The sequence below is a fragment of the Drosophila simulans genome, chromosome 2R (genome assembly GCF_016746395.2).
Source record: "Drosophila simulans strain w501 chromosome 2R, Prin_Dsim_3.1, whole genome shotgun sequence".
NCBI lineage: Eukaryota > Metazoa > Arthropoda > Insecta > Diptera > Drosophilidae > Drosophila > Drosophila simulans.
The window spans coordinates 20,822,707-20,844,355 of NC_052521.2; the positions used below are offsets into that span (position 1 = coordinate 20,822,707).

At 49.0% G+C, this 21,649-nt stretch overlaps 8 protein-coding genes across 10 annotated transcripts; 5 read left to right on the forward strand and 3 right to left on the reverse strand.

Annotated features, from left to right (window-relative positions):
- Positions 1 to 844: 844 nt before the first annotated feature.
- LOC6735912 (amine sulfotransferase) lies at positions 845 to 2,323 on the forward strand. The gene is made up of 3 exons (XM_039292431.2): positions 845 to 1,409; positions 1,474 to 2,004; positions 2,064 to 2,323. The coding sequence occupies exons 1-3, from the start codon at positions 997 to 999 to the stop codon at positions 2,212 to 2,214; spliced, it is 1,095 nt and encodes a 364-aa protein (XP_039148365.1). The 5' UTR covers positions 845 to 996; the 3' UTR covers positions 2,215 to 2,323.
- A 398-nt stretch (positions 2,324 to 2,721) lies between these two features.
- On the forward strand, positions 2,722 to 7,304 carry LOC6735913. Its single transcript, XM_002082787.4, is given in 9 exon segments — positions 2,722 to 3,027; positions 3,087 to 3,544; positions 3,602 to 3,674; positions 3,728 to 3,865; positions 5,868 to 5,896; positions 5,899 to 6,212; positions 6,371 to 6,502; positions 6,570 to 6,652; positions 6,767 to 7,304. Coding segments are annotated over 9 exon segments (1,584 nt in total). The 5' UTR covers positions 2,722 to 2,758; the 3' UTR covers positions 6,855 to 7,304.
- On the reverse strand, positions 4,008 to 4,995 carry LOC6735914 (protein lethal(2)essential for life). 2 transcript variants are annotated; one of them, XM_016181290.3, is made up of 3 exons: positions 4,836 to 4,995; positions 4,355 to 4,742; positions 4,008 to 4,294 (listed from the first exon to the last, which is right to left on the reverse strand). In XM_016181290.3, the coding sequence occupies exons 2-3, from the start codon at positions 4,740 to 4,742 to the stop codon at positions 4,119 to 4,121; spliced, it is 564 nt and encodes a 187-aa protein (XP_016029271.1). In that variant the 5' UTR covers positions 4,836 to 4,995; the 3' UTR covers positions 4,008 to 4,118. The 2 variants fall into 2 exon arrangements, with proteins under 2 accessions (XP_016029271.1, XP_039148368.1); XM_039292434.2 differs by having other exon boundaries at positions 4,355 to 4,745; positions 4,836 to 4,912.
- A 151-nt stretch (positions 7,305 to 7,455) lies between the features above and the next one.
- LOC6735916 (peptidyl-alpha-hydroxyglycine alpha-amidating lyase 2) lies at positions 7,456 to 9,941 on the forward strand. Its single transcript, XM_002082790.3, has 6 exons — positions 7,456 to 8,042; positions 8,260 to 8,458; positions 8,524 to 8,637; positions 8,700 to 8,787; positions 8,862 to 8,961; positions 9,018 to 9,941. Exons 1-6 carry the CDS (start codon positions 7,627 to 7,629, stop codon positions 9,319 to 9,321), a joined length of 1,221 nt encoding a protein of 406 aa, XP_002082826.1. The 5' UTR covers positions 7,456 to 7,626; the 3' UTR covers positions 9,322 to 9,941.
- LOC6735917 lies at positions 9,636 to 17,169 on the reverse strand. Its single transcript, XM_016181289.3, has 8 exons — positions 16,966 to 17,169; positions 16,494 to 16,907; positions 15,738 to 16,437; positions 14,579 to 15,561; positions 12,161 to 13,036; positions 11,914 to 12,102; positions 10,872 to 11,735; positions 9,636 to 10,818 (listed from the first exon to the last, which is right to left on the reverse strand). Exons 1-8 carry the CDS (start codon positions 16,972 to 16,974, stop codon positions 10,192 to 10,194), a joined length of 4,662 nt encoding a protein of 1,553 aa, XP_016029272.1. The 5' UTR covers positions 16,975 to 17,169; the 3' UTR covers positions 9,636 to 10,191.
- Positions 13,286 to 14,537, forward strand: LOC27207542 (protein angel). Its single transcript, XM_016183229.3, has one exon. The coding sequence runs from the start codon at positions 13,422 to 13,424 to the stop codon at positions 14,484 to 14,486; it is 1,065 nt and encodes a 354-aa protein (XP_016029273.1). The 5' UTR covers positions 13,286 to 13,421; the 3' UTR covers positions 14,487 to 14,537.
- A 210-nt stretch (positions 17,170 to 17,379) lies between the features above and the next one.
- On the forward strand, positions 17,380 to 18,309 carry LOC6735918 (39S ribosomal protein L43, mitochondrial). The gene is made up of 3 exons (XM_002082792.3): positions 17,380 to 17,640; positions 17,704 to 17,810; positions 17,886 to 18,309. Exons 1-3 carry the CDS (start codon positions 17,504 to 17,506, stop codon positions 18,218 to 18,220), a joined length of 579 nt encoding a protein of 192 aa, XP_002082828.1. The 5' UTR covers positions 17,380 to 17,503; the 3' UTR covers positions 18,221 to 18,309.
- On the reverse strand, positions 18,234 to 21,639 carry LOC6735919 (tumor necrosis factor alpha-induced protein 8-like protein). Of its 2 annotated transcripts, XM_016181286.3 has the most exons (4): positions 21,367 to 21,639; positions 20,080 to 20,148; positions 19,577 to 19,869; positions 18,234 to 19,518 (listed from the first exon to the last, which is right to left on the reverse strand). In XM_016181286.3, exons 2-4 carry the CDS (start codon positions 20,141 to 20,143, stop codon positions 19,243 to 19,245), a joined length of 633 nt encoding a protein of 210 aa, XP_016029274.1. In that variant the 5' UTR covers positions 20,144 to 20,148; positions 21,367 to 21,639; the 3' UTR covers positions 18,234 to 19,242. The 2 variants fall into 2 exon arrangements, with proteins under 2 accessions (XP_016029274.1, XP_016029275.1); XM_016181287.3 differs by lacking the exon at positions 20,080 to 20,148 and having other exon boundaries at positions 21,367 to 21,638.
- Positions 21,640 to 21,649: the final 10 nt, after the last annotated feature.

Genomic DNA, 21,649 nt, shown 5'->3' on the forward strand with positions numbered 1-21,649 from the left:
ACGTTATGAAGAATATATGTATACATATAATATTTATAGATACGGTACTACTACATGTTTCACAACACACAAATGATAAATCTTTACATACAACTATGTATATTTGTTACTACATCTGTTTGCTCCTTGCAGGTTAAGGATTATAAATGTTAAGATTTAGTCAAATTTATTGTAAAAACCAAACACAACAAAAAGCAAAAACAAACACAAACAAGAAACAAAACAAAACGCAAATAATACAAATAAAAATCCAGCGAAATGGAAATTATCTACAAAAGCCACCGATCAAGAAAGCGCTCAAATCATCGGGTCAAGGTTGTTGGCCAACTTGGCCCGTTCTAGCCCAATTCAAGATTCTATAACTGCCAACAGCTCCATTAGTATTTCATTCACTCCGTCAATAATAATGATCTATTCATTTGGTGCGAGCCCCACCCTCTGTGAATGCAAACAACCTGTTATCCGCAGCTAATGGCTGGCATTCTTCCAACTCGACGGCTGCCCAAAAGCGTCTTCTTAATTTCACCTGGCCGCCGCGATCGAAAGGTAAACAATGCGAGCGGTTCCAGCCCGAAAACTTTCTTTCGGACGTTTCGGACAAAGAAAGTCTTTCCGTCATTCAATCTTACAGCACCATCGATTCATGCAGCCCAAAATCGTGTCGCATATGAGTAAAAAACGAGTCCGGTTACGCGTTAATTGCATAATGCCGCTTGGCGTTTTGGCGATGGATGCGTGATATTGGGGCCAAGACTCATACAAGTGCTTTTGAACAATTGGAATTTGGTTTTAGCAAGTTAGTTGGTAACCATATCTAAGGCTATTTAGCAAAATGCTAAACTAAGAGCCTAAATATGTTATATTAATATAACTATGTTTTAATGGCTTCCGATTTGAGGTCCCTTCCTTAACGATCGTGTCACGCTGCCATCTCCAAGTCGAGGAAAGAGCCGAGATTCTGCTGCCGATCCATGGGTGTTTCTCAAGCAGCGTTTAATGCGGTTTCAACTGCCGAGCCGATCAGGTCGATCAATCGTTCGCCCACTTGAGCCACCTACCCACCCCGTATCGAAGATGCCCCAGTCGAGCTTCTTTGCCAAGAGCGTGCCCTTCGAGCAGATCGACAAGCTGGCCATCAGTGGCGGCTACTCCTCGATCTTCGCCAGCAGCAAGCCGTCGGTGCCGGTGGTCGGAAACTGGGAGCAGCGCTTCTGCCGCCTGGCGGACACCTTCCAGCCGGTCCTGGATCGGGTGTACGACTTCGAGGTGCGGGAGGACGACGTGTGGATTGTCACGCTGCCGAAGTGCGGCACCACCTGGATGCAGGAGCTGGCCTGGCTGGTGATCAACGAGTGTGATTTTGAGACGGCCAAGAGCGTGGATCTCACGCATCGATCGCCCTTCCTTGAGTGCGTTCCCAAGCCATCAGCATAGCTAAGTGAAGGGTACTAATCAACCAACAATCCTCTCCAGATTCAATGGCGTGGTTCCCAACGTGCCACACGACACCATCGCCGCAGCGAATGCCCTGCCTTCGCCGCGCCTGATCAAGTCCCATCTGCCCGCCTGGATGCTGCCCAGGCAGATCTGGAGCAAGAGGCCCAAGATCATCTATGTGTACCGCAACCCGAAGGACGCGGCCATCTCTTACTTCCACCACTGGCGCGGAATGGTGGGCTACCAGGGCACCAAGTCGGACTTCATGCACTCCTTCATCGACGGCTATGTGAACTTCACGCCCTGCTGGCCGCACATCCTGGACTTTTGGCAGCTGCGCCACGAGCCCAACATCTTCTTCACCAGCTACGAGCGGATGAAGGGCCAGCTGGGCCAGGTTATCTCGGAGGTGGCCCAGTTCCTGGAGCGCAGTGTCAGCCAGGAGCAGATCCAGCAGATGCAGCGACACCTCTCCTTCGAGAGCATGCGCGACAATCCCGCCTGCAACCACGTCAAGGAGTTCGAGAGCATGAAGGCGGCTGCCGGCAGGGAGGTGGAGGAGTTCAGGTAGGTCCTTGGATCATATGCTCTCCTGGAGCAGGCTAAACAGCCTAATCTCCCCGCAGGTTCGTTCGCCGCGGAGTCGTGGGCAGCCACAAGGATGAGCTCACCGCCGACATCATCCGGGAATTCGATCTCTGGTCGGACAGCAATCTGCGGGATTTCAAATTGAACATGGATGACTTTGCCAACTACAGCAAATTTGCGTCCGCGTAATTCTCTCTAATTGTTTTCACTAATGTGTTTCTTGGGTAATCTTCGTTAATAGTCCGTAAGCTGTGATGATATACGTACATATATGTTTAATAAATAATTGCTTCCCCTATACTGTATGTAACTTAATTATTTTATGAGCGAACTGTTTACGTTCCTGTGCTTGGCACTCCATTATCTACTATGACCGCATTAAGTGGCTCATTATCATTACCAGCAGCTACTCTAATAAACAAGTAACATTATAAATACAATTTATGTTTATATCTCTTCGATCGCAAAGCTTCTTTCTTTGATAAAATAATACGAAGCTTTCCGCTCATCTGACCTACTTTATGGAAAGAAGTGCATCTATATCTTGGCTGGGTTTGTTTTCATGGCTTTTATCAACCGAAATAAAAGATGCGTCCCATTAACTACAGTGCAATCTTATCATCGGAGTGAGAAGAGAGAACTGAGCGAGCAAAGCAGGTCTTTCTCTTAAATAGTTACCCAACCAGTGATATAGTCTACTTCATTCCCCACAAAAGCTCAGTAGGCTGTCGCCATGGAACGGGTTCGGGTCTGGCCGCGGAGCTATCCCACGAACCTCATCGATAAGGACTGGGGCAATCGAAAGCTACTGCATAGAAAAGATTCGGAGAACTTTCTTCGCTTGGTGCACGATATGAAGCTCAGAGATGACGATGTCTGGATCGTAACCCTACCGAAATGCGGAACCACTTGGATGCAGGAACTGCTCTGGTTGCTGCTCAACAACTGCGATTTCGAGGGGGCGTTGGCCAAGGACCAGGAGCTGCGAACTCCGTTTCTCGAGTGGGTGTATCCGTATTCGTGGGCTTACATATATATACTTACACCTCCACGTCTTCCAGGTTCGGTTACTCCGTTTTTCAGGACCTGAACCGCTCATTCGGGCCTATCGAGGAACTGAAGTCCCCGCGACTGATAAAGTCCCACCTTCCGCTTGCCCTCCTCCCCTCAAAACTTTGGGAGGGAAACAACAAAGTGGTCTATGTGTCCCGTAGCCCCCTGGACTCCTATGTCTCCCGATATTATCACGGAGTATCCTTTGGTTCCAATTACGGGAAGACACTGCACCAGTACTTCGATGAGTGGTTGGCCTCTGATGATTTCCCCACGGAGTTCATTGAACACGCCCATGAGTTCTACCAACTGAGGAACGAGCCTTGGGTCTTTTACACCAGCTTCGAAATGATGAAGAAAGATCTGCGAGGAGTGATCAACGATGTCTCCAGATTTCTGAATAAACCCATCAACGATCAGCAAATGGAGAAACTGCTGAAGCATTTGTCCTTCTCGGAAATGAAGAGTTGGAAGCCTATGCGGAAACAATGATCTCATTGAGCTAAATGAATTTTCTTTTCAGAAAATCCCACCACGAATCATCTGTGGGAGTTGGCCCAAGTGCAACACGAAAATGCTGGTAAAGAAGTTCACCCGTAAGAGAATGTCCCATAGTTTTCCGAAAAACGATTCACTTGTAATCCTCTAGATTCGTGAGACGAGGTGATGTCAATGGTTACAAGGACGAATTGAAGCCCGAACAAATTAAGAAGGCCAATGTCCGCATACAAGAGGTTCTTGCGAAGAACGGAGTGACTATGGACGAACTACTGCTCCTGAATGATCCGTAAGATACATATCGAGAAGAATAAAGATAATGTATTGTATAGCTGTTTTGGCTTAGCTCAGAAGTAGTTAACAGATAACGAGAGAGAGAGCAAATAAAGCAAGATCACGCCGTTTGACCTACAAACACCTTGTTCTTCAAATGTTTATCTAAAGATTCGTTTTAATTGATATAAAATATGTAGAGTCCAATATATAAGGCACACGTAGACATAAACTAACTAACACTGAAGGCGGTACAAAAGGATTGAGTCCTAGGCGGTGGAGGTCTCCACCTTCTTGGCGTTGTCCTCCTTGGAGGAGGGACCAGTCTGTGTGATCTGCACAAGGCGTTCAGTCTGCGGAGGAGGCAGCGCCTTCATGGGCGCCTTGATGGTCAGCAGGCCGTCGGAAGAGAGGGAGGATGTGACCGTGTCGGGGTTGACATCACCTAGGGAAAGGATCATACACGTTGAGCATACTTTCTATTGTTGAAGGAATTCGGACTCACTTGGCAGCTGGTAGCGTCTGGAGAACTGGCGGGAGACATATCCGTGCTCGTCCTGCTTCTCCTCGTGCTTTCCCTCCACGATGACGAACTTGTCGGCCACCTTGACGGTGATCTCGGATGGCGAGAACTGCTGCACGTCCAGGATGACCTCGAACTTCTCGCTGTCGATGTTGAGGGTGGATCCGGACTCCTGCTTCTGCAGGCTGTTCGTGTGCCAGGGGCGCAGGTATCCCGATCGCAGCACTGTGGGGCGGGAGTTCCACACGGAGGACATGAGGTCATCCCTCTTCAGTCCCTGACCGAAGTGCTGGTCCAAGAGGCGCGAGGTGCGCATTGGAAAGTCGAGCTCATCCCACCAGTCACGGAACATCAGTGGCACTACGGACATCTGCTTTGATCAAGAAACGAGACGACAATGAGCTAATCACTTCACTTCTTCACTGCACAATAAATTCCGCGTTGGCTCTGTCCTTTCTCGTACCTTTTTAGATTCAATTCACTTGGATAAACGCGTCTGCTTCGATTCGCGGCTGCTGCGATTTTGATGGAGCTCCTCGAGCACTCACACGGTTTTATACCCTCAACAGATTGTTTACATCTTCCCCCACGGGCTAAAAATATGAAAATTTATTTCCCATCTAAATTTAAACGAGCGTCATTCTAGAGAACATTCTGAACCTATATATGCCAAACACATATCTTCGGTGCGAATCTGCGAGCGATTTCAGCCTGTTTTGTTTGTTACCGTGGGAGTCGTTGGATTTGGAGACTCCGACGGCTGTGATTATGATGATGGTGACCCAAAGAAGAATCTATTAGTCACTGCGCAGACAGGCCTTTTTCGGAGTTAAGCTGATAGTGTTTCCGATTGTTTGTTCCAGAAGAAACACACAGTACTAAAAAGCAAACCTACACAAATTCCCACAGTTTGTATGCGAATTCTATTCTGTATAATACTTTTTTGAAAAGCGAAAATCCAAAGTGCAAAATGTGTTCTGGAAAATGCCAGAAGAATTTCTCGACACTTTTACGCCCCCTTTTCTCTTTAGATACATATATAGGAATTTTCATAATTTTCTACCTGTTGAGAGTGTTGATTTGACGCGGCTAATATGAAAATACTTTGGCCACTAAATGACTTTATGAACTATTTTAAGCATCTGCCACTTTTGCTTATTTCTCGCTTTCCTCTGCTGAGTCATGTCGCGTGCGTTTTCTATCAGACGAAAGAGATGACGTCGCTCAAAACAAAGGAATTTTCAAGCATTGTTTTCAAAATTATACCAGCAATTTGGTTGAATTAGTACCGCATCAATCATCAAATTTTACTTCTTAAAATATATCATCGCATCAATATATGAAAAATAAAGTGCCGCCCTCTAGTGTTCAGATTTAATTTAAGATACAAGTGAGAGTTCAGTTCGTTGGATACAAATATCTTCTTTTGATTTGTTGTTAAAGGGTTGCTAAAAGGGTTGTGGTACATTTCATTTATATTTCTCGTTCTTAACAGGCCCTGTATGGGATTGTGTACCCAGCACAGCCAAACAGTGAGGCAATCACCCTTCGAAATGGGCCAAAAGCACACCAACACCAGTGCAGCAGTGAATGCACTCGCTGGCTGTGTGTGTGTGTGCGTGTGAAAGTAGTGAAAGCTGAAAGCCGAGGGCGAACGGGGCCAATACTTATGCTTATGCAAGGCAGCCGAGATGCCGAGATGCCGACGCCACCGCCCCAAAGGGATGCCAAAAACGGAAAACAGGCGACATTCATCGCAGGACGTGCGGCACGTGAAGTGTTCACTGTACTTCGGGAGCGGAGGATAAGTCAAGACGGCAACAGAGGAAGCTATATGATGGTGAGCTCCAAAAATAAACAATAATCACAGGAGTGGCAACTCCTAGCTCATAAAGGTGTTCACGAGTGTGCAGTGGAAAGTAGTTGAACTTTAGTGCTTTCGGGGGCAACTTAGGGTTATTTGTCTGATTGGGTTTCACTTTCTCCTGTGCATTACAGTGCGCCCCCCACTCGCTGCCCGTGACGTCACGACTGTTGCTTCTGGTGGTGACGCTGCTCTTCTGCCCCGTGCAGGCGCATCTCTCGAAGCGAAGCTACTCGGATCAGAGTGTCCACGGCTACATGACCGAGGTGCCTATGGATAACAGGTGGTACATAGTGGCTGGGAGCTAACCCTTTCGTTTCCAATGCATTCTAGCGCACCTGCTGGTGGAACGAGGTGTGCAAGGAGGAGTTCCAGAGCCTCTTCCGCTGCAAGTGCCCCCAGTTCTCCTACTGCCGGTGAGTTTCCGTTTCCGGCCGAGTGCCCGGAATCCAATGCCATGGGGGAAACCGAAACCGAATTAGCTTTCCTTCCCCGATTCGGTTTTATGCAATTACTTTCGCATTTCCCAGCTCGCCGGGACGCTACTACAATGCCTACTGCTCGATGACGGACACCGGTTATATTTGGACCCAGCCGAACTGGGATTGGGGGGCGTAGGATGAAGCCGCTCCGGACTTTGCCCCCGCCACGCCCCCTCACAAACAACACAGCTCGCTGTGACGTCAAACACACTGACTGCCGACCAAACGCCTCCGCAGGCCAAACGAAAATTATTCCAGGAGGATGCCCACTTGGAGCCTCCAGCTCAGCCTCCAAAATACTCTAGTGGAGATGAGCTAGTCTCCCCCGTTGTTATCGCACCTCGCGCTGAGTAAAAAGTACCAAGTGTCGCGTTACTTTTCGCACGCACTGTTTCCGCGCTGCTGTTGGAAAATCAATACAGGCTTTCCAATTCACGACGGCTTGTGGCAGGGCCACAGTGAAACCGAAGCGACTAGTTCTGCACGTTTTCAAGTTACATTAAAAGAAACCATAAGATGTTAAATCGAATAATATTTATATTTATACGTTCCTAGCACTTTTTTAATAAATTTATTCGAGACTAGAGTGCAAACTTGTTTGGTCTGGCAAGGTATAGAAAGTGCAGTAACCACCAATGAATTTTCCATTGGGTTAAAACTTGTATTCGATGATTTGCCCCACTGTGCAGGACCAAGGCGCAGGCGTCGCAGTGAAAGCGAAAATCGAACAGCGTGGGAGTGCGTGTGCGAGTGTGTGTGTGTGTGTCCGGAGCAGAGTCAGTTAATCTATTGCCAGCTCGACATATAGACACCGCCAACAGATGTTGGCAGTGAGGAAAATCGAGTGAGCGAAGCCAGAACCGAGTCGCCGTTGTTTTGGGTGAAGAAAATCGCAGGACTTCCAGAAAATGTCGCGTCTCCTGTTCGTGGCGCTGCTGGCCATAAGCTTGGGATGTGTGGCGCCCAGCAGCAGCAACCACCTGCCAGCGGGCTTGGCCGTGGACCTGGGACCAGGTGTCAACCTCAACGAGCGCTTCTTCGACCAGGTGCGGGCGCTCATCAAGAGGAGGCTTCAGGAGAAGGGGCTCGCGAAGCCGGAGCAGCCAGAGCTGGCAATGCCACTGGCCGACGATGATGCAGTGGCCCTGCAGAACCAACGCAGCTACGACAACGTGCCCCTTCCGGCGGCCAGCGTGCCGACTCCCGTGCTCGTGGAGAACTGGCCCACCGAGCAGCACAGCTTTGGCCAGGTCACCGCCGTGGCCGTGGATCCGCAGGGCAGTCCGGTGGTTTTCCACCGCGCCGAGCGCTACTGGGATGTAAAGTAGGTCAACAGCTGGCGCTGCCTGGTAACAAGTGTCTATCCCATATGTACACAGGCAACAGAAACCAATCACTTTGATCCTTTGTTTTTATTGCAAACTGAAAGGAGACTAATAACAAATAATATATAGTATGGATCAGGTTTTTAGTACAATGTGTACAGTGGAATAGATAGATATAAGCTAGTTACTATTGCCAATTCTATTTACTATTTGCAGCACATTCAACGAGAGCAATATATACTACCTTATTGAGTACGGGCCCATCAAGGAGAACACCATATACGTGCTGGACGCGAAGACGGGCGCCATCAAGTCGGGTTGGGGATCGAACATGTTCTACATGCCGCATGGCCTGACCATCGACTTGCACGGGAATTACTGGATCACGGATGTGGCCATGCACCAGGCTTTCAAGGCAGGTGTTCTGTTTATGTCAATAAGTTACCCTTTAACGTAATCCCCTTACCCCTTACCCCTTAGTTCAAGCCCTTTAGCAACAAGCCTCTGCTGACCATTGGGAAGCGCTTCAGGCCAGGATCATCCGTGAAGCACCTGTGCAAGCCCACATCCATTGCAGTGGCGACCACCGGAGAGGTAAGACATGCATACCTGTTGATCTCTTTGACTTTCGAGCTTACTATAATCCCGCACCACAGTTCTTCGTCGCCGATGGCTACTGCAACAGTCGCATACTCAAGTTCAATGCCGCTGGCAAGCTGCTCCGCACGATTCCCCAGCCACCCGGTGCGTATACTTAATATTTACTCTGATGCAACATCCAGATGTGTCGTTGTGTTTCCTAACGACCTGCTCTGCAGAATTCCTCTCTTTGCAGGTGCCACACGCCATCACCTTGCTGGAACACCTAGATCTGTTGTGCATCGCCGACAGGGAGAACATGAGGGTGGTCTGTCCCAAGTAAGCTACACTCAGCTAGCCATATGTACACAATATCAATTGGTAATCTTTCACAGAGCTGGCTTGATATCCTCCCACGGCGAGGGTGAACCGGCGGCCACCATCCAGGAACCGGACTTGGGTCGCGTCTTCGGAGTGGCCAGCTTCGGGGACATAGTGTTCGCCGTAAATGGACCCACCTCCATGCTGCCGGTGCGGGGATTCACCATCGATCCGCGCTCGGAGACGATCATCGGGCACTGGGGCGAGTTCAAGAACCCGCACTCCATGGCGGTCAGTGTCAACGGATCGGCGCTGTATGTGACCGAGATCGGAACCAATCACCAGACGAATCGAGTGTGGAAGTATGTGCTGGCCTGAGCCTAAGCCTAAGCCAAACCCGAATCCCTCAGAAGGACCCGACTTGCACTGCGCTCCTGCATATCCTTAGACCCATAGACTCATCCCAACTAGTTATCAGCAGAAACAGAAACAGAAACAGAAAAAGAACCACAATCAGAGCCGGAATCAGATACAGATTATAGCGATCCTAAGCCTAAGCAGAGCCCACACCAAGTACAGTTTAACGTGACCAGTTGTCAGATCAATAGAGAATAGTCAGTGCTTAAGTAATGTACAAGTTAAGTATGTAAATTGCTTGGAAACAATACCACAACAAACATAACCTCAGACTCTTATGTTTTGCACTGTAATGAGCAAACGAAAACGAAATGAAAACGAAATTACAAAGCAGCTTAAATAGTACATATACTTAAATGTAATAGTTACGAGTAGGCACTAACTAGGCACGAATGTGAGGATGTGGGGACGTGAGCATGGATAACCGATTTCGCAGATAACCGGGGGCAACCAGCGCATATAACATACTTGTGTATCATATTGTAACCTATATCAAATATATAATCGTATCTGTATCTTATCAACTTATCGTAGCCCATGTAAATTATGTACGTAATAAACTGTTGTTGTTGTGACGTGAACGCCAAGCCAGCAGGACACTGGGGATTCAGATGGTTCAGATCAAATGACTATATCCCGCTCAGGGAAAGGAATGTTGATTCACATACGTATGACGTAAGGGCTAGAATTGCATTGAAAGGAGCGACACGTTTGCATGGCAAACAATATACAATTTGTGGAAAGATTTAAGCACAATTTAAATATAACCAAATATAAATAGAAAACTTTAACACATATAAAAATAAAAAGCGTTGGGCAATGCAGCTGCTGTCAGGAGCACAGCCAGTGCCTGGCGAAAGCTATAGCCTCATTTAGATGGGTTAGCCATTCCGAGAGCTCCGCTTGCGTATCGGCAGCAAAGAAGACTCCCGATTCGTAATCTGATTCCCTTCCTTGCAGCAGAAAACTTCTCGCCCGAGCACACAGCTCGCGGGGGGCTGCAGCTATCTGGGATTGTCCGAGTCCAGGCAACTCCAGCGAGAATATCGGGGTATCACTTTCCAGATTATCCTCGTGTTGCCAAACGGATAACCGCACGCCATCCAGAATGCACCATCTGCGGTTCCAGTTGTGCTGGCTCTTCGGATCCTGAACATTTAGGTAGCCAGAGAAGCGGGTCTTGGGCAGCCGTAAGTCCACTCTGCCAGTAATAGATATGGCAGGTCCCAGATTCGTGGATTTGGTGTGCGTGCTCAGGGGAACTTGCCAGGAGCTAGAACTGCGCAGGCAGATTTTGTCGCTTGATCTCGACTCATTGGTCACCAGTTGAAATGGTGACAGATCCACAGCTCGCAGATGGAAAGAGGCATGTAAGCGAAAGCGTGACATGATTTGCTCACCACCAGAACCCGCAGAGCAGCTCGAGTTGGCAGAACCTAAGTTTCCGCTGCCGCGGCGCTGTAAGGTAACTTATTAGCGAACTGCCTCTGAGGACAACTGAAGCTACTTACCAGAGACTTGGCAGGCTCCAAGGCCAGAGTGGAAACTTTGCGCAGGCGGAGCATGAAGATCTGACAGCGCAGCTCCAAGGAGTCCGCATTTTCTCCACTGTAGAACTCCAAGCCACAGTCTCGAAAGAAGGCGGAGCCATTCTGGCACTCTACCGACTGAGTGGATCGTATGCGTCCTCCGCACTCAAAGGTGCAGATGTAGTGGTAGTTGAAGAACATATCCCGGCTGACGTCCGCCCTCACCGGCAGTTCCATGGCGTCGATCAGCAGGCACTGGGATTTTCTACGTGCGGCCAATGCTTCTTCATTCAATTGGCCACCAAGTGGAGTCGATTTTCGCAAGGTAGAGAAGAGCAACAGTCGCTCCGCCTCCACCATCTCCGCAGAGATCTCCAATTCCGGCATCTGCCGACATATGCTCACAGCTTGGGCCAGCTGCTCGTTTGGGTTCAGGGAATCGTTTAGCAAGGAATCCACGTTGAAGCTGGCGTAGTAGGTGCTGCTATCCAGCTCCCCATCCGTCTGATTCGATTGATCCCTCGAGAGATTGAGGCTCTGAGCCAGGCGCTGCTTCTCCGCCAGGAAGAAGTCCTTTCCCTTGCGGTACGAACGACGAAGGGCATTCTTCAGGAGGCGGTAGCGAGCGAGGGCGCTGACTGACATCAGCTGGCTGTCACTGGGATTGGGCTCCGTCTGCATCAGCTCACCCAAACTGCTGCTGTTGTGCAGGACAGAGGGATCCACTGCCTGCGAGGCCTCCGCCTGCTGGGGAGTTGTGGGGCAACTGATGCTCAGATTGTTTCCAAACTGGCGCAGCGACGTGGCTTGGCCATCATGAATTTCTATGGTCAAATTGGAAGCGGGCTGAAAGATCAATCATTACTCAGTTTCAACAACAATCTTATATTTGAAGTGCGTTTCAGAAAGCTTTAGATGAGTACAGCGTGGTAGTGTCTATTTACAGGATTTACAGTGTCAGATGTCAGAAATCAGATGCAAGCGGAAGCCTTAAGCTTTAGTGGGAGTCAACAAAAATCTCTACCTTGGTTGTAAAGCGCTGGCTCTGCTTCTTTTTCGGCGTACTCTGGTTGGCCGGTTCAGGTTCGATTTGCCCGGAGCCGTAATCGTTGGTCACGAAGGAGCTGCCGGCGCTGCCCGCTCCAACCAAGCTATAATCTGCGTAGAGCTGCTCGGGCATGTCGTACGAAACGGAATCCACATTAGAAGTGTTCTGTAATGGGCTTTGGCTTAGAAATGTGACAAATTGTAAAAACTGCAATGGCACTTACATTGGGCACCTTTTCCAGGCGATCCAACACCAGTTCACTGCGGCACAGATTGTCCAAGAAGATCTCGCTGCGCTGCAGAGAGAGTTCTGAACGAGAAAGATTCCGGTTCTGCTTGGGCGGCGAGTGTTGCTCACTGATATTGTTTAAGGAATGGTGGGTATGTGGCGGAGGCAACTTTAACTTCGGCTGGCGAACCACAGAGGACTCAGTGGTCTGACTGGCTGAGCAGGAGGATTCCGTTCCACTCGGCTCCTCGGGCAGAGGCATGAACTGAAAGAAGTTACCGTTCTTCAGGGATTCGTGGAGAAAGTGACCCAACGCTACAGGCTGCTGAGGAGCAGTCGCTTGTGGTGAAACCATCTGGGTGCTTAGCTGCGGTGGATTCGACTGGGTGCAGCTTTTAGGTTGTACCGCCTGATCAAGAACAATAGGTGTTGTTATAGGCGGCGAAGCGGAATGAGTACTCTTCTGTGGCTGAATGGCTTGGAAACTGATCTGAGGCTTAACCAGTGGCTTCATTTGCGGCGAGTTCTTCGGCGTCTTTTGCACCCTGGCGTACATGGCACTGATATCATCGCGCGAGGGCGACGGCGCAGGTACAGACTCACTCACATACGCGGTGGAGCTTTCCGTAGGAGTCGGCGTGTGGTCTATGATCTGTGCAGCGGTCCTAACCTCGTGGTGCGGACTCCCTCTAATTCGCAGGCAGTCTTCCTCAATCTCCGAGTAAATGGGCTCGCTGTCGAGATCGCGCTGTTGCCGTGTGGTGGCCAACGATGTGGTTGCCCCACTGCTGGGTCCGTCTGTGCAGTCGTAGCTTTCGGTTTGAAGATGGCTGATCTGAGGCTCATGGCGGTCAAAGCGGCGAGAGCAGTTCTGCAATCGATTGAAATAATACTTTTATTATTGAAATACTAACCATATTTACGATATATTTATAAAAAAATAAAATAAAAAATTTATAAATAAAATAAACCAATGATTAGCCAAATCGATTAGAGGTATTGGGAATTGGATCTTGTAATGCTACTCCAAATAAACTTTTTTTTTAATTTCGATAGACCGAGTACCGCCGCGTTATCGATATCAGCTGCAATGCAGCCCAGCGAAGGAGAGCGCAAAACAAGAAGTGAAAACAGCTGACAACAGCAGACTTCTTTCCTCCACTCGAAAATTCAGACGCCACCCAAAAACACTAAAGAAGCAAGAGGCTTTTAAGGGGACCAGGAGCTCGGGCATATGGGGAGGCGCACCTGGTGAGATGTACAAGTCCCTGCTGCACAACGTTACACTCAAGGCGACATCAAGGATCATCAGGCGCAGCGTTAGCAGCCAGGCAAAAGGAGCCAGCGGAAAGCGCAAACAAAAAGCGAAGGAAATGGAGTCGAGCCACGATCGGAATAGGCGCTGGACGCCATTGGGGGATCCGACTGAGGGTGGAGACCCACACAAGTGCTCCTCCTTCAAGGTTGTCTCGTATAATATCTTGGCCCAGGATCTGCTACTGGAGCACCTTTTCCTGTACGTGGGAATCCCGCATGAGTTCCTCAGCTGGCAACGCCGCCAGCAGAACCTTCTCAGGGAACTGCTCAAACTGGATCCGGACATACTATGCCTGCAGGAGATGCAGTTCGACCACCTCCCAGTGCTCGTCCAAAGACTGCGTATAGGCAATGGCAAGAAGTTGGCTTATGTCTACAAAAAGAAGACCGGCTGTCGAACGGACGGATGCGCCATTGTCTACGACTCTTCAAAGTTCAAGTTGCTAGACCACCAAGCCGTGGAGCTGCGCGACCAGGCGGTGGCCCTGCTCAATCGCGACAATGTGGCCTTGTTTGCCAAGTTCCGATTCAGAAAGCAGCAGGAGCAGCAGAAGGAGTTCGTGGTCGCCACCACGCACTTGCTCTTCAACCAGAAACGGAGCGATGTCCGTTGCGCCCAGGTGGAAAGGATTCTGGAGGAGCTGCACTCGTTCTCCACCGACACGCCCATCGTCCTGACTGGTGACTTCAACAGTCTGCCCGACTCCCCGCCTATTGAATTCCTCGTTGGCAAGAATGGGGGTGTGGATTCCACAGATTGCCCAGAACCCCTGCATTTCGAGATCATCGATTCGGGAAAAGGAACTGCCTCCACATACCAGAACGAATGGGTCATCGTGGACTACATCCTGCGCTCGCTAGGATCGCGGAGCAGACACAAGCTCTTGCCCCTCAGCGTCTACTCACTGCCCACAATCAACTGTTGCATTGGGACGGGACAGATCCCCAATTACCGTCTGGGGTCGGATCACTACGCCTTGGGTGCAGTATTTACCGTTGTCTAGTATTTAATCTCTTCATGCTTTTTGGACTCATCAATAAAGGTACGAAATGAACACACCCCACAAATTATAAAGCAAAAGCTTAAGGGACTCACCTGAAAGGTTCTCACTGCCTGCTCATCGCTGGCCTCCAGCTTGGCCCTGATGCTGCTGAGCAGATAGCCCATTTTGGTGATGGTGACGTCCTGGTCGAGATCCTTGTGATACGAACGATAGGTGGTGGGTGCTGCTGCTGCTTGAAAGTCCAGCTTGCGGGCTCTGTTGGCACGGGGCAGCTTCTTCGGCGGAGTCGGCGCCTTCACCTTGCGTTCGAAATCGAAGTACGGCTGCTCTGTGTCCAGCTGTTGGCGGGTGGATGTGGTGGTACCCGAGGGCGTGGTCTGCATGGGGGAGTGGTAGCTTCCCGGCGGAGACTGTGAATGTAGGTCCAGTTGCGAGGTAGAGGTCTGTACCCCAATAGTGCACTGTTGGGGAGTGAATCTGTGCTGATCCAGCTGCGTGTTATCCTCCTGATTAGACTTCTTCGGCGAGACGAAGCGCAGGATCTTCTTTTTGGAGTTGTTCAGGAAGTTCTTGGACTTCTTTCCAAGGTTCTTCGGTTTGTTACCCTTCCAAGGAGATAGATTCCGCCACTGCTCGCCCCAGATGAACTTCTGGCTGGCCTGACCTCCTGCCGTGTTAACTCGACTGGGATACTTGATGGGCGTCTCCTTGTGCATCATATTGGATGCCAGGTTCTCGCAAACACTTCCATCAACAGTGTCCAAGGAAACCTTTGGCACTACAGGCTGCGGCTGCGCTTTAGGCAGTTGCCATCCAATGCCCACTTGGGGTTCCGCCGGCGTCCTAAACTCGCTGGCTGTCTTGCCCTCGTAGTTGAGCATATCGGTGATCTTGGGTTCTGTCCAGCCAATAATAACCTCCTTGGTGTGCGCTCCTTTGCGACTGCTCTCCTGCCGAATATTCCGGGCGTAATTTGAACCCCGCTTGGACTCCACCACGCGCTCAATGTCACTGAGTGAGGGGCAGGTGGGCAGTTGCTTGTGGCTCCTGGGATGCGTGGGCTTCTCTACCTCAGCTAAAGAAAGACGCAAAACTCGTAAAAACATCGAATAACCAAGGAACCAATAAATGAAACCGTAAGCCAAATGGTTGGATATAAAAGTCTTTATTTGGTAAATACATTTGATTTTTGGTAAAATAGATTCTATTTGGTTACGGTTTCATTTTTTAGGGCTTATGGGTATAACTTACCCATGGGAAACGATCTGCGCTTGCTGTCCTTTTTGCGCGAAGGCTCCAAGTTGCTCGTAGGCACCTGAACGCCACGCTTGCGCAGGAACTCGTCCAGCACTCGCTCGGCCTCCCGCACCGAAGGATTCGTGGAGGTGAGCGAGGATTGCGATAGCTTCCCATCCAGACTTTGGGAGCTGCGACGCGGCGGCTTCGGAGGCGGCAGCTGCGAGTTGCGTGCCTTGAAGCTGACTTGACCCTGCGAGAGGCGCTTCTGCAGCAGGCGTCCACCTGCTCCGGAACTGCGTCTAGAGCGAGAGCTCCTGCGACTTGTGGGCTCGGTGGCCAGCTCTTCCTTCTCCTGCTCCTCCTCCACAGCGGATTCCTGTTCGCTGATGTTAGACAAAACAGGAGCTGAGGGCTTATAGGCTATGGGTTCGTATGAAAGCATTTTAGTAGGCTCTCTCTTTGTGCTCCTGTGCCGGCAACTGGAGCCAGAATCTGACAGCTTGTGGCGGTTCACGCGCACTTCGGACACCACACAGTTGTCGTGCAGCTCCTGGATGATGTGTATAAGCGGTTCATCCTCGCCGGCCACGGCTCTCAAGCGACTGACAGCAGTTAAGGGAGTTTTGAAGCCAGAATTTATGCTGGTCGGCTCACTTCGACGAAGTTTCTCCGCCTGCTGCCGCTGGCTGCCGAGATTGTTCTGCTTGGCGGGCTGTAAAATGTGAGTTTAATGAGGGAACTCTAGGGGGCTGGTCAGTAGTGGCTTACCTTGGCGCTCTCAGATCGCCTGCTGCGCCTTGGTAGTCGCACGTGCTGGTCACGTGGCGGCGCTGTGGAGCCGCAGTCTCCGCTGTCGCTGGTGAAGCAGTAGCAGAAGCCGTTCTGGCACGGCTTCCCCTTGCGCTCCTGCTCCTTGTTGCAGCGATTCTGGTTGATTAGGTCCGCATCCGTGGTTCTGCGGACTCGGGGAAGCTGTCGGGACATGTTGATGTGGTTATTGTTGGTCTCGCAGTCGCGGCTTTGAGTGGACACACGGCGAATGCGGCGTGCCCTGAACTCGTCGATGCACTCCTGTAAACTGAACGACGATGTGGAACCAGACTCGGCGGAATCCTCCTCCTCCTCCTCCCCCTCTTCTTCTTCAACTAGAACATGTTTGGAGAACTTTGAGCCCACAAAAGTCTGGAGGCCGATATGCTGTTAATTTGCATTCGAGATTAAATAGCGATTTAATGCTTACGGTGGCCATTTTGCAGTCTATATATTTGTGGAGCTGATTAGACCTGCTGCATGTGCTCCACTTTTACACGTTGCACGCTTTCTACTCCGCTTCTACTTCGTGTTTTTCCAATCAAATGAAAAGCGACGCCTCGCCTGCATTTTTGTTTTCCGTTTTGTGCCGCTTCTTCTTTATCAACGAAAGAGAGGAGAGAGTGCATAACAGCCCTGTCTTGTGTCAGAGATGGGCAATTGGCTTGTATAGCTCGGGCAGCACTATTTTCTTATTCTTCATATTGTGATTAGTTCAAATGGACGTTACCTTACATTATTTTATTGAGTGCGGAACAGCTACATATTTTAAAGCGGATGTGCCATAGGTTATTTATGTTCCAACGTAAGCATAGATTGGGCATATAGCTAAAAAACTTAACGTTTATAGCTAACTCGTCATCTCTGGTCAGAGAGAGTCAGCTGTTTGCGGCATGCTGTTACGTCGTCTTTGATTACGAACTGTACAAAATAGTTAAAAATTGTTTTGAATTAAAAACAAATACAGAATGTCAAACAGCCACTTGTTCTTGAAGTCCGGCTTCCCCCGCGCGCCCCTGCAAAATGGACTGGGACGCTATGTTTGCCAGCTCCAGCGGATCACCCTAAAGTTCTGCAAGAATAATGGATCCAGCAGAGGCATGCGGTAAGCAAAAACCATTAAATGTTTAAATATAAAATATAATTTATCATATGCAACGTTCAATAGCGACTTCATTGAGAACCACTTGCTGGACTTCGCCAAAGAGAATCCCGGGATTGTGGTCTATGTGAAGCCCAGACGCCATCGCACGCCAGTTTTGGTGGGAGAGTATTGTACGTATACATGATGTATAAATAAGGATGGTCACTAGAAGCAAAATATATTTAAAATATGTTATGCTGTTCCAGTGAACGGCGAGCGCGAGTGGATGAGCTGCAGGAACAGCACTCAAGAGGAAATCTCCAAGTGGATTGACTTGCTTAAGACCCAAAACGGCAGCTCCAGCTCCCTGCGACTCCGGAAAATGTGGCACACGGAAGTGCCCTCCATCCAAGGCCCATGGACGCCATTCCTGCTGCGTTCGCCGGATGCCCAAGGCCAGGCCTACCCCAGTGTCGAGGCGTCCAAGCCGCTGGAGACGCCGCAAACCGCCACCGAGAAGCTCATCGAGTTGTTCCGCCAGCAGCAACTGGAAGCTGGCGAGGAAGCACACGACGTGCTGAACAAAAAGCGGGCCGAGTGATAGGGATTAGGACTTTTTGGTAATTGTTGCTTTTATTTTTATAGTCAACATAGTTTTGTTGGTAAACAAATAAATATTTAAAATCTAAACCACTAAACTTGTGCCTCCATCGCTGGAATATCGAACCAAAAGTCATAGAAAAATGCAAACAACTTATTGTCCCCTTAGCTATGTTGCCTTTCAGATAGTTTCGATATGTTTCGGGTAGTTGGAATATCATTGTGGGAGTATCATAAATAATGCTTAAGGTTACCGACCCCTTGGAGGCTTGGAATACGAATACGAATACAAATACGAATAGAAATAGAAACAGGTTCTGGTGACGACTTAGCATAACCAACTTAGCATCGACTGACGACTGCAGGTGAGATGGGTGGCTCCGATCGGCGGCGATCGGTTAAGTACGCAAAGGTCTGACTAAGACGGTGATATAGTTACTTGCGGGTGCACACAGCGAGTTTGGGAGTATCAAAAAGTAGACCACGAATAAGTAATTGCTTATGTGCTGAAGTATTTCCCATATAACACTTAGACTTATACATATAGTTACTTTCACACGTACGATCAACGATCAACTTACACACCGATAAAAGCATTTTGCTCGAGTTTACAATTTCCGTTTAGTGAATTCCTTTGGCGAAATGCATTTGGTTCTTCCTAATTACTACTACATAGACCTTGAGTACACGAATGTTAACGTTGTCATCAAAATAATCAATACGGACGTCTTTACACTTTTGATATTGTTGTCAATGGTATATCACTAGTTGAACTAAATTAAACTCCTCCTTAAACACATGTCTTTTTCCTTTCCTTCCCAGCTCTGCGCCCTCTCTTCCGCTGCTGGCCCATATCTATACCTAGATTTTGTATTTTGGTGGTGATGGTGGTGGTGGTGTTGGTGGGTGAGCTTTAAGCAAGCGTTTTCCATTCGCAGCTAGCTACTGGCTGCTTTTTGGTTTCGATAGATAGCCTTTCGTTCATAGCACGCAATTACAGCTCAGCTCGCTTCGCGGCTCCCCTCAGATATCTCCTGTTTCCATGGCGGCGTTTATGTCCGCCACGATCTTTCCCATCACCTCGCGGTAGGGGGAGTCCGCTCGGAAAGCCGTCTCCAGCAGCGCCTCCTCGCCGAAGAAATCGAACACCTCGTCGATGCGGCCCAGCGACTTCTCTGTGAGATGCGGCTGCACAATCGACTTCAGCGCCACTTGCGATTCGGCTATTGACTTTTGCAGGTAGGGCAGGTCGAACGTGAAGTCCACTTCGTAGAATGATATGATGGACAGCTGCGTGTTCTGCAACAAAAAAGAACTCATAGTAACATGTAGTTATGGAGTAGCACTTAAGACTCACCTGAAACTTTCTCTTAAAGAGCTCCGCTTTCTGCAGCTCCTCGTCGCTGAACTGATTGTTCCGGTGGAGCACACCGATCTTGATCACGATCTTGATGATGTTTTTGATCAGCTTCTCCGCCTTGGCCTTGTTCCCCGTGTGCATCTTGCAGAGCCTGTAGAGGTTGTCCAGCAGCGACGCCGTCGTGCCATCGATGAAGGTCTTGGCGATGTTTTTGGTGGCCATGCGTGAGAGGATCTTCTTCTGCGCCCGCAGCCCGATATCGTGCGACTTGAAGACATTGTCCGCCATGACTAAAGCGGATGGGAGGGGTGGGATTGAGATTCAGATTCAGACATTATTATCGCTGTATATTCATTGACTAAAGCATTGTGGCAAAGAAATACGAGCAGTACGAGCAAACAAAACGGAGCAACAACTCAGCAACCAAGGAAAACTTAAAACTGAAAACTGAATGGTGGCAACTGAAAAGCAAATCAGCTCCGCTCTTCTCCGCGGTTTACCTTCCAAATTCCAGTAGTCGACGCTCCACAGCAGCAGACATTGTCGAAGCCCGGCCACCGACATCGCGGCTATATATCACACATATATTACACCGATTCCAGTTGCAAGCATTGATAAGGGAATTATAGACAGAGATATAAAACATGAATGATTGGGCCATGTACATCAGCGCCGTATCTCTAGATAAAGGAAACCTGGTTCTTTCTTTGCTGTGTTTCTGTTTTTCTTTGTGCTCTACGTGAAGTGGGCAATAAAACAGTCTGCATGGCCTACCTTTAACTACCATGAGTCACTTTAATGCAATTACTTTTACCTATAGTGCTGAAACATTGGAGGAGAGTCCTGTAGGACTTAAGTCCTTTTAAACTTATAAATGGTATCAACAAAACGATTAATGTACACACAACTTTATTTGTAACGAATAATTCCTTATCGAACGTTCGTCACAAGCTTTGAGCAAACAAAACAGGAATCTAACGATAATAAGACATTCTGGAGAATTCAAATTGGGTTATCATCGTGAGGCATGTACGCAATGAACACAACATAAAGCGAATAAATTTGATATAAGGAATTTAATGCACAGTCAAAGTAAGAGTTCCTCAGCTCCACAACTTTGCTGCTTTCCACACACAGATATAGGAATGCTGCCTATTAATAATGGATGACCAACTGCGCCCCTCTGACCGTATCTATAAGGTCGTTCTAACGGCGCGGCGTACGTGCTGGAGCCCAAAATGGAAATGCGGCAGCTCTTCCAACTGTCCAAACAAGGAGTCCAGACCAGAGCTAGTTGGGTGATGGAGTGCTGGGGGGAATCCCCTGACGGGTCAGCGGAGTTCAAGCTTTCTGACACACATAGGTATTAACTAGAGAAGTCGTGACTAAGCCTAATCTGGAGCAGGGCATTCCTGGCTGCTAATTTAACTAAGTGACTGCCAGTTCCAGTTAGATAACGCCCGGCAATAGAACCGTGTCAGGACACGGGCTGCTCCAAATGGCTAAGGTCACGCGAAGTGCAATAAAAGAAGGTCTATCCCTTCGAAGGAAGCGGGTGTGGGTCCCCCAAGGACGCCAGTGGAGTGCGGAAGTGCGCTACAGCCGAAACCACAGGGCACTTGAGTTCGTTGGGCCATACTTCTCCTGGCTCCTGTTTGTCCTGCATTTGCGTGTTCCGTTTTCGCAGCAGGAGGGTTTCTTTACCTTCTGGGTGTTATTGATTGCAACAGGCTGTGTGTGATGCCCGCCCCCTGGAAACCAGAATAGAAATCCAATTTGGCGCTCACCTGTGTTGTTGTTGTTGCTGCAGTCCTTGAATCGAATCCTTGAGTCCTTGCTTCGTTCTGAGTATATGTGTGTATGAGTGTGAGTGCGTCTGATGACCAGTGTCTGGGAATCGAAGTGCTAGCGAAAGCAACTGAAAGGGGGTGGCTGCATTTAAGCCCGCGAACTGCGTACGATTTGCAGATAAATTTATGCGCAACTTCGATTAAACATAAAACAACTCAGCGAACAGCAACAAAAACAAAATATCAGCCTGTGAGACCAGCTGCTTCTAGCAACCAAATG